The sequence below is a fragment of the Cervus elaphus genome, chromosome 13, assembly GCF_910594005.1.
Source record: "Cervus elaphus chromosome 13, mCerEla1.1, whole genome shotgun sequence".
NCBI classification, from domain to species: Eukaryota; Metazoa; Chordata; class Mammalia; order Artiodactyla; family Cervidae; genus Cervus; species Cervus elaphus.
The window spans coordinates 57418229-57429145 of NC_057827.1; the positions used below are offsets into that span (position 1 = coordinate 57418229).

General features: G+C 38.8%; 1 protein-coding gene across 5 annotated transcripts in view; it reads right to left on the reverse strand.

Annotated features, from left to right (window-relative positions):
* TP53BP1 (tumor protein p53 binding protein 1) overlaps positions 1 to 10572 on the reverse strand; it is a 68247-nt gene extending 57675 nt beyond the window's left edge. For all 5 annotated transcript variants that reach the window (XM_043921896.1, XM_043921894.1, XM_043921893.1 and 2 more), the window contains exons 1-7: positions 10450 to 10572; positions 9693 to 9877; positions 9405 to 9498; positions 9091 to 9175; positions 1306 to 1436; positions 550 to 708; positions 107 to 206 (exon numbers count right to left, since the gene is read on the reverse strand). In XM_043921896.1, coding sequence (XP_043777831.1) covers positions 107 to 206; positions 550 to 708; positions 1306 to 1436; positions 9091 to 9175; positions 9405 to 9498; positions 9693 to 9877; positions 10450 to 10456 — 761 coding nt within the window. In that variant the 5' untranslated portion in view covers positions 10457 to 10572. The remainder of the gene's footprint in view (positions 1 to 106; positions 207 to 549; positions 709 to 1305; positions 1437 to 9090; positions 9176 to 9404; positions 9499 to 9692; positions 9878 to 10449) is intronic.
* Between the last annotated feature and the right edge of the window lie 345 nt (positions 10573 to 10917).

Here is a 10917-nt window from a genome sequence, read left to right on the forward strand (position 1 = left end):
AAAAGAAAATCAAGAATTTCTAAAAATGTTTCCACCTGGCCAAGTGAAATAAGTACAACCCGATAGCAAACACCCAAAAACACTTTCTAGGAACAAGTTGATTTACCTTGCAGGTGGTGAATTTTGCTCTTCAACCACAGGGACATCCTTGCTAGGCTGTTCTGCCATGGGGATATCTTCATTAGACTGTTCTTCATGCTTAATTGCTTCAAGTTTTAAAAGAAGATAGGAAGGAGATATTTAATTTTTCAAAATACTAGAAGTAGTCCCAAATGCTTTTCAAAGGGCAAAGATTTTAAAGAAAGAAATTCAAACTGAAAATATACACAGGTGTATCATTCCAAAAAGGAAAACAGCCTTTACCCACTTACCAAAAAACCTTAATATGCAAGCTATCAACTGACATGTATTTGCCAGACAACTCTGCAACTTTACTATACTTAGATTACCTTAACTTAGATAGCCATAAACTACACCAAGGAAAACACAACTAGCATGGGATGAAAATACTTATAAGTAATTCTAAATACCAGAACACACATTACATACCAATATTAGCATCCACATCAGACAGCCGAGTATATCCAGAATTGGTGGTTACTGACTGTAGAGGCTCTCTGTCTATTTCATATGGCACAGTTTGTTCTTCAATGTCCTGGCTCTGGGAGAGTTCCAGAACCCCAAAGCCCAACTGTGATGAGGCAGGATCTAGGAAGAAAAGCCCAAGAAATCAGGAATCATCCCATACTATGCGCTATGCAAGGTGCAACCCTTCAGCAAAAGAAGGCCATACTAAGTCCTTCACATCAAAGCCCTGCCCCACCTCTGCAAGATTTTTCAAAATAAAACTAAGACGAAAAGCACTGAAAGCAAAGGGGGGAAAAATGCATAACGAAGCAAAAAACTGTGTACTATAAAACCTTACAAACACCTAATAAAGGCAGACTATGTCTACTTTCTAAAGAAATACATAAGCGCCACACACGCATGCACGCACGCACACACAGCAGTGTAGTTCAGACTGCAATTCCACCCTACAAGGCATACATCTCCCAAACACCTGAAAAACAAATGAATACAAAAGAAGTAGAAGTCAATATGCAGAAAGGAGGCCAAACAATGAGCTAAAAATTCCTGAACAACAAATTAGGTGGAATATCTTAGACTACTAGCAAATTTCATAATGACTATACTTAATTTAATGATGAGACATCTACAGCCTGATAAGGAGAAATTGAGGCGTTTGCAATGTTCATGTTAAAGGGACTAGACCACTCTATTATCCTGAAAAAGGCATAAAGCTACCTTCAGCACTAAGGGAGTGTGTGGTATCATCTGGAATATCTTCTTCCTTTTCCTCTTTCTCCTTCTCTTCCACCTCTTCTTCCTTCTTTTCACTTACAGGAGGAGCAGATTCCACTGACATTCCCAAAACACTACACAGCAAAAAGACAAATCATGTATTCCCCCATAGGATGGGATACCCTGCTCAAAGAACTCAATTTTTCTGTGACTCCCCACACATAATACCACTTTTTAAGTAAATGTGAGAAAACCTCACCCCATTACTGCTTCTTTCCACAGAAAGCACCTAAAAGGTTAACAACTCAAAACACTGTACAGAATTAATACAAACATGAGTCAGAAGGAGGAAACAAACATAATACATTTCTATCTTTCTCTGAAAAAGACATGAGCAGGGACAGAAAAATCTCACACTCAAGAGAATTACTGACAAAAGAAGATGCGCATTAGATGTGCAGAGAAGGGGCTCAAAAATACAGCTATTAAACAGAACACAATTAACAAAGGCATTTTTGCAAAAATTCTTAGAACACATAACATAGACCCACACAGTGTTTGAGAAAAAAATTCAGGTTAACATCACAGGTCAAAAAACGATAAACAAAAGTATAAGACATAAGCAATTAGGAAAAAATATCTGCAACAATATAACAAAAAAATCATCTTCATAAAATACAAGGAATTTATAAGAAGCCTAAGATATAAATGCACAACAAAAGAGACAACTCACAAAAAAAACAGAAATACAAGTATCTTTAAATGTGTAAGAAATCAGAGAAACCATTAGTTGCCAATGAAATTAGAAAAAAAAAAACACCGTAAATATTGTCCTACTATTCAGTGCTGTTGAGGTAAGATTAGCATTATCACATACTCTTCATGACAGTATAAACTAATTGAACCTTTCTGGAGAACAACTAGAAAATATGTATCAAGAGCTCTAAAAAATTTTCATACCTAGTAATTTCAATTATAAGAAATAGCTTAAAATATGAAAAGATCCCTATACAAACTTTCAAAGTTCACTGTGACTAATAACCCACTGTAAGCCCAACAGTAGGTAAATAACTAATTTCATAATCCATAAAATGGAACTTATGCAGCTGTTAAATATGTTCAAAACAACCAAATACAATGTGTAAATTGTATATCTGGACGAGATACTAGACAAAATAGATATATATAATCCAAACAAAACAAAAAATTTATGTATATAAAATAAACACATCTTTGAGACAATTGGGAAAATATGAATACAAACTATATTATCAGGTATTATGGAATCAATATTAGGTGTGCTAAGAGTATTATGATTATACAGGATAACGTATCTTCCTTAGGGGCTGAATTCTAAAGTATTTGAGGGGAACTATGATTTCTGCAACTTAGCTTCAAATGATCCAGCCCCCCAAAACAGTATATTTTATACACACACAGAAAAAATTGCATAACTTTTACAACAAAAATCATGGGGCAAATGTTAGTAAGAGCTTTAATTGTCAGGGAAAATTAACTGCTCGTGTTGATAAGCAAAAAGGTCAAGAAACAGACAAACTTTTACCTTCCACATCTCAACTATGTAAATCAAGTGCACAAAAAAAAAAGAGAGAGAAAATAAGCCAAAATATTTACAGGCGTTAGCCTCTGGGTGGCAGAATTATAGATGACATTTTTTGTTTCCTTTTAACTTTCTATCCATTTAACATTTCACATAAATACCATTAAATGTAAGTTTAATAAGCATAAAAGAGATGAAAACATGGATTTGCAAAGTTGGGAACCATGATTCAAAGAAGAGAAGGACTGAGTAAAGACTTTCACAAAATAAAATAATAGAACATTACATACAACTGGGAGGACCAGATACAAGACCCTGGGAAATACAGGGAAAGAAAGTCAAGAGCATGTATGACAAAAAAGTAGAAGAGCAAAAAAAGACAACACTAATCACACACCCTGGATCTTCAGCCTCTTGTGGTGGTTTTCTTCACGTCCCTAACCTCTAAATGCTGCTGGGCACAATGAGTCCTTGAACCTCTTCTTCACCTACACTCATCCCTTTAGTGATCTTATCCATACTCATGGCCTTAAATACCATCCATATGCTTATGGCTCTGCAACTTTTAATCTCCAGCTTAGACCTTCCTCCTGAGCTCTAGACTTTCACATCAACTGCCTCCAACTGGCAATTGAAAGGCAGCTCAACTTCAACAAGCCTGTAATTGACCTTCCCGTTCGATCTTCTCCAACTCAATCAACAGCAACTCCATTCTTCCAGTTCCCAAACCTAAAATGTGGAACCACCATTACCTCCTTCATTTCCCTCATACTTAATATCCAATCTGACTTTGAATCCTAATTTCAAAAACCCAGAAGCTCACACTTCTCATCTACTTCTACACTGAACCAGCCACTGTCACATTTCACCTAAATATTTCAAGAGTCTCCTAGTTGGTCTTTCTCCCTCTGCCCTTGCTCTCCCTTCAGATTTTATTTTTAAATTTAACTTGAATAGTTTCTTTAACTTTTATTTTTCCCAGCTTTATCCAGGTATTAGTCTATTCTTGATCCAGTGGCCAGAGTGATGCTGTTCAAATCTAAGTAAAAGCATGTCATTCCTCTGCTCAAAACTATTAAACACCTTCCTATCTCACTAAAAGTAACAGCTAAATGCCTCACAATGATCCATAAGGCCTTATATATTCTGGTTCCCCCTTTACTTCTCTGACCTCTTTTCCCACTCCTCTCCAGCACGCCAAGGCAGCCACACTAACCTCCTTGTCATTTCTCAAATATTCCAGCACACTCTTCCCTCAGGGCCTTTGCATTTGCTGTTCTCTATATGCAGATTACATTTAACCAAATAACAGCAGAGATCACTTACTCTAGATTTTTAGTCAAATGTCACATCAGGGAAGCATCCCTTAAGTCACCTTGTCTAAACTTGCAACTCTATTGATGTTTCCCATCCAATTCTCCACTTTTATTTTTCTCTGCGGCCCTATCAGAGTGTGAGACACTATAGATTTTTACATATCTATCAGATAACTGCTATATCCCATAAAAGAATATAAGCTACATTAAGGTCTAAAGTTTCTTATCTCTTCTGATCACTCTGTATCTCCAAAACTCCAAAGTGCTTGGCATATAGGAAATACGCAGTGAATATTTATAGAATGATTAGGTGAATCAGAGCAGATCTGAAATAAATCAGATTTTGTCCACTATCCAAAACTGGCAGAAAAAGAAAACAAATGTTTAAATATACCATTTAGAAATATAAATCTAGCCAATAAAAAAACTAACATAATTATTATCAAAAGTTAGGAGTGTGCTGGGATTTCCCTGGTGGTCCAATGGTTAGGAATCTGCCTCCCAATGCATAGGGTGCAGGTTCAATCCTCATCAAGGAACTAAGATTCCATATGCCACAACTACAGAGCCCACGCCAGAAGGAAGGCCCTACGCAGCCATAAATAAATAAACATATCTATTTTTAAATTAGAAAAGTGTTGTTGTGAGTTAAACCTCATCTTTCATTATAGAACTCAAATGTCTTAATTTGATTAAACAAGAAATGGCAATATTGTAGTGTTACTTAGTTTTACAACAATATTAAAAGCTAAAAAGATAACCTCCAGAGAAGTAAAAACACAGACACTTAAAAAGGGTTATCTCTTTGGTAAAAAGGATTACCTCTTTGGTAAAAAGGATTACCTCTGTGAAAGGGAGCCAACAGTGGGAATGGACTCTTTAATTTTCATTATAAGTTATTTTTAAAATAATCTATGCATTTATATTTCTCTGTTAAAAGCATTTAATAGACTTTACCAAAATTAAAAACATGCTCCATGAAAAAAAAACCTCTTAAGAGAATGAAAAGACAAGCCAAAGAGAAAATATTTGCAAACCACATATCCTACAAAGAACTAGTAAACAGAATATAAGAATTCTCAAAACACAATAAAATAAAACCCAATTACAAAATAGGCAAAAGATATGAACAGACACTTCCTTGAAGAGAATGTACAGATGCAAAGAAGCATGTGAAAAGATGTTCAACATCATTAGCCACTAAGGAAATGCAAATTAAAACCACAATGAGGGCTTCCCTGGTGGCTCAGTGGTAAAGAATCTACCTGCCAATGCAGGACACACAGGTCCAATCCCTTATCCAGGAAGATCCCACAGCCTCGGAGCAATGAAGGCCCTGCGCCACAACTACGGAGCCTGTGCTCTAGAGCTCTGGAACCACAACTACTGAAGCCTGCGCGCCTAGAGTCCGGGCTCTGCAACCAGAGAAGCCACTCTGCAATGAGAAGCCCACTCACCGCAATCAGAGAAAAGCCTGCACAGCCACAAAGACCCAGCACAGCCAAAATAAGTAAATAAATAAAGTTATTTAAAAAAAAAACACACACACACAATGAGATATCACCACACACTATCAGAATGGCTAAAATAAAAGAGCGACAACACTTATCAGAATGGCTAAGAGTAACACCACCAAATGCTGGTGAGAATGGACAGAAATTGGATGTCTCATACACTGCCAGTGGGACTGTAAAATGATACAACCACTCTAGAAAACAGATCAGCATTTTCTTGAAGAAAAAAAAAAAACCAACTAAACATGCAACTACCATGTGACCTAGCAACTGTCCCCCTGGCCATTTATCCTAGAGATATGAAGACTTATAAAAACCTGTAGGCAAACGTTCATAGCAGCTTTATTTATGCTAGCCAAAAACCAGAATCAACCCAGATTTCCTTCAACAGGTAAATGGTTAAACAAACTGTGGTACATCCATACCATGGAACACTCCTCAGCAATAAAACAAACCGCTGATACACACAACAACTCAGATAGATCTCTAGTACACAGTTTGAAAAAATCCAACCTTTGAAGATTATATACTATATGATCTTATTTACATAAGATTTTAAGTGACAAAACTTTACCAATGGAGGATGGTCTTTTATTTTTTTTGGCTGCTCCTTGCAGTATGTAGGATCTCAGTTTCCCGACCAGGGATCAAACTTGTAGACCGAGGATTGAAAGCAGAGTTTTAACCACTGGACCACCAGGGAAGTCCCGAGGATGGTCCTAATTAACGGTTACCAGGGGTTCAAGTGCAGGTGAAGGGGATGGATGTGGTTGTAAAAGGGCAACACTAGAGCTCCCTGTGGTGTTGGAACTGTTAGCATCTTGGTCACAGTGGTGGATAAACCTACACAGACAATTGAGCAGTATAAAAATTATACACACCTGAGTACAAGTAGAACTAGAGAACTCTGAATAATTTCATTGAATTTTAGCAATGCTGATATTCTGATTGTGAAATTATACTACAGTTCTGCAAAATGTTACCATTGGGGAAAACTGGGAAAAGTATACAAAAAAATCTATGTGCTACTTCTTAAAAAAGCATGTGAACCTTTAATCATCCCGGGACTTCTCTGGTGGTCCAACGGCTATGACTTCACACTCCCAATGCAGCAGACCCAGGTCCAATCCTTGGTCAGGGAACTGGATCCCACAAGCTGCAACTCAGAGTTTGCACATCACAACTAAAGATCCCGCACACTACCACAAAGATAGAAGATCCTGCGTGCCGCAGCCCTGACGCAACCAAGACCCAGTGTGTCCAAATAATAAAAATAAATATTCATCATCTCAATTTTTTAAGCATTTAAAAGAAATAAAAATATCTTTGGCATCATATTTTACAATGCTTCATGTTTAGAACCAAAGGCTTACATCAGCAAGACAACAGATAAAGAGAGGAAGATCTTTTGGAATTTTATGTTGTATAAAACTCACAAGCAACTTTTCAAAATGTCTGCTACAACGAATAAAGACAACATAAAAAGATCAGTACACATGTGTTTTCTAGAGCTTTCATTCTTTTGGAATCAACCCCACATTCTTTGCAGTTTCGTGGCCTTTTCACATGCTATTCTGTCTGGAAAGTTCCTCCTCCCACATGCCACACTTCTCCCCAGCCCTTCAACTATGCCTAACAAATCTGTATTTATAATTTAAGTCTTCTTCTCAAAAAGATTTCCCTTATCCCCCAGATTAGGTCATATATCCTATTTTTTCCCTCTTTACAATGATCACAATTTTCACTGATTAACTATTTATGTAATTATTCAACATATCTCTCCTATTAAAGTGTAAGCTCCATGATGGCAGAGATGATTTAAAACACCCGCCACAGTGCCTGCGCGTTTACTGAATGCAAGTTTTTTTTTTTTTAAAGAAAAAGCATCATGTTCATGCAAAAAGGGAAAAGTAGTAGCATGAGAATTCTCAAAACAGTACTATCCATTTATAACAATGGGTACGCACGCATTCTGTCCTCAGTGGTTCAAACCCGGGTCCTGAGCCCAAAAACATAGGTAAGTCTGGCACGTGGATCCTAAAGAGGTATCAGAAAAACTTAAACGCCTACAAAAAGTAAAGAAAGGTAACACAGATGATTTAAGTGGTTGGGTTTAAGAACAAAAGCACAAGTCCTAGGAAAACGAAAAAAAGAACAACTGGCCTCAGTGTCCAGGCACAACAGTGACTTACAGGCACTATGACAGCCCACAGCACTCATGTCCCATCTAAGCAGATTGGCTGCTACTCACAGCTCCAGCCAACTGTTGCCAATAATACAGCAGTTGCATTACTTCTGAACTAGTAATCCCAGAAACTGGAAATTGAAGTTCCATGTGAAATTTCCCTATTTTTAAATTCTATTAATTAATTCAAATATATTTTAACCACCATGTATGGGCCAACTAGAACCCACCTGCAGGCCAAAGTAACTCCACCAATTTGCGGATTGTTCTAAAGTATCCAATTAATGATTCGAGAGAAAAATTTTAAGTGCAAACACAGAGTATTAAATAGAACACACACACACAAAAGTATTTATTTTTGAGATAAAAATCATGGTCTTTCACCCCAAACTAACATTCTCCTAACAACCTCCCTTTTCTATTCCACCACTCACTCTAAAACTCGAGCATTCTTCTTTGATCTTTGAAGAACTTGAGCGCTGAATAATCGTAAAAAAAGAGAGGCACTTGAATTACAAGGACTCAAAACCCAGGTCTGCCACTTACTAGCAATATATTCTAGGGTAAGGTTTTTAACTTCTTGCTCATCACTACCCACCTCCCCAACTAAGTAACATAATGACTAAAGTGCTTGGGTTTAAGAACAAAAGCAGTAAGTAACAGAAGTAATGTAATGCGTTCATTATACAGCTGCTTTAAGGATGAAATTAAATGGCAGTATATCAAACATCCGATCCAGTGTCTAACAGAGAATAAATTCACAAATGGGCAATGTTAAACATTTACAAGAGACAAAGTAAAAAGTGAATACTGTTAAGGGTATGAATTAAACATTCTGGGTCTAAAACTGGTGAAGATTCTTTGGTTGGTAGGTAGAAACCATGCCTAACTTTTGATAATATATCCTAATATTTTTTTATTATTTTTCCTATTAAATAAGTCGTATCCAAGCTAAGAATGAGGAATTCTTATTTTGTTTCACATGCACAAGACAGATCACAATTTGAACAACATGGGTATAAAAAAGTTGCTACCTTCACAAAAAGAGATTCCAGCTTAAATACCAATAAAATGCTAGTTAAAACAATCCTCAAGTCTAATTTCCTGCTCCACAAAAATAAATCCTTTTATCCTTAGGGCAAGACAACAGGCACAGATAAAAGAACTGATCCATTAATACATTTAAATAAATTTCTCCGAACACTAATATACCTGCTTTTCCTATTTGGCTGAGGTAACTGTTCAATGACCTGACTGATGGAACCATGTGTCTCCAAATGAGAAGAATCCATAGAGTCTGAAAAAAATAACTGGATATTAGCACAAAAGGCATTTACCACCAAACTTTAACACAAATTCAGGAATGTGTACAATACCAATCTAATCAGCTGTATTAGAAAACCAACCTTTTGAGTACCTACTACACACCAGATATTGTGCTAGACTTCCTTACATACTTCACCACAATCACATAATACTGAAATCTACCCAACTCCAATAGGAGCACCCTTGCAAAGCAATCTCACCTGCAGCTTTGTTTTCTTTCAGATGCTCATTGAAGCCACTTTTACTGTCTCCTTGTTCTTCTTCAGCTGTTTGTTCAGTATTGGACTCAACATTCTAAAAAATATACACACAATAAGATAATCCAAAATGAGATATATATTTTTGTGAAAATATAGATTTCATTTTCCAACCAACTTTACCCAAAAAGATAGTGATCTCCTAAGTACCTACATTTGCAGACTGGTCTAGATTAGGGGTGGGGTGGGGTGGGAATCTACTCAATCATTTCCAAGCAACCTATCACTCACCAACACAGGGTTCTCTTTGTGCGTCTGAAGATTAGGAAGGTGTCGAGTTAGCACACTGAAGTGAGAACCAGAATCATCTTCTAGAACCTGGCTTTCAGGTTGAGAATCTTCAATTATCAGGCAAGGAGTGTCTTGCTGAGAGAAATCTGAATCCAACTGACTTCCAGTAGGGTCCATCTGCTCCCCTGGAATGGAATAACAAAAGATCAGTTCCTGTAACCTACTAGCCTTCCTCACGCAGTCTGAGCTTAAAATAATGAGGCAGTTAAGTACGAGACCTGGAAAGGGGGACGAGTGTAGGACTCTTCCTATTATAACATTGTACACAAGCACTTTTCTGTCATACCTGCCACGGCCCGATTTCCTCCTGCTTACAATCTGCCTGCCTACCCTTCTCTCCCCTTCCATCACCTTCGCGTAGACACCCTTTCCCCTCCTTCCTAACCTCTACTCTCCCCGCCCCTTTTTTCCATCCCCCACAACTCTCCCTACGTCCTTCAGGCGCCTCTACCGCTCCCCAAAAAAGCATCTTTGGAAAACCTCTGCTCGTCTGAACCCCCACAGCCGTTCACGCTTCCTCACGAGCACCCGGGTCTTCCTAGCGAGTGCTACCCCACCCCCTCCTTGGGGCCCTCCAACCCTTCCCCCGTCACCGCCGCCATGCTTGCCACCCCGCCCCCTCCGGTTTGCCACCCCTTCAGACGCGAAGCCCAAGCCTTCAGAGCCGACTACTCCCCCACTTTTCCCCACACGGTACCAGGCATCCCGGCGGGAGATCCCTCGCGCTCGTGCTAGAGGTCTCCGCACGCTCCCCAGGTCCCTCCAGCTCTATCCCCAGGTCGCCGCTGTAGCCACCGCCGCCACCGGCCGCGAACTCCCCCTTTCTCGTCGCGTCACGCAGTATCGGCTCGCTCATTCGCTGCTGCTGCCCGCCACTCAAGAAAGGCTGTGGGTAACTGGCGAATGAGTCGGAGTGCCCCGCCCCACGTAAGAAAAAGGAACACGGCGGCGTGTTTCCATGGCAGCCTGGACTTTGCAGGCCCTCCCTCTAGTATAGCTGGAGAATGACAGTATCCTTGAACCGAAGGGACCTTGAGAGGGCATGAAATATAGTCCCCTGCCGCTCCAGGACGGTTGTCTGTACCACTGCTCAGACATAAGAGAAAAGGCATTTTTTTTTTAATTGTTCATGCACCATAAAGCCCTACTCTCACCCTCTTCCGTG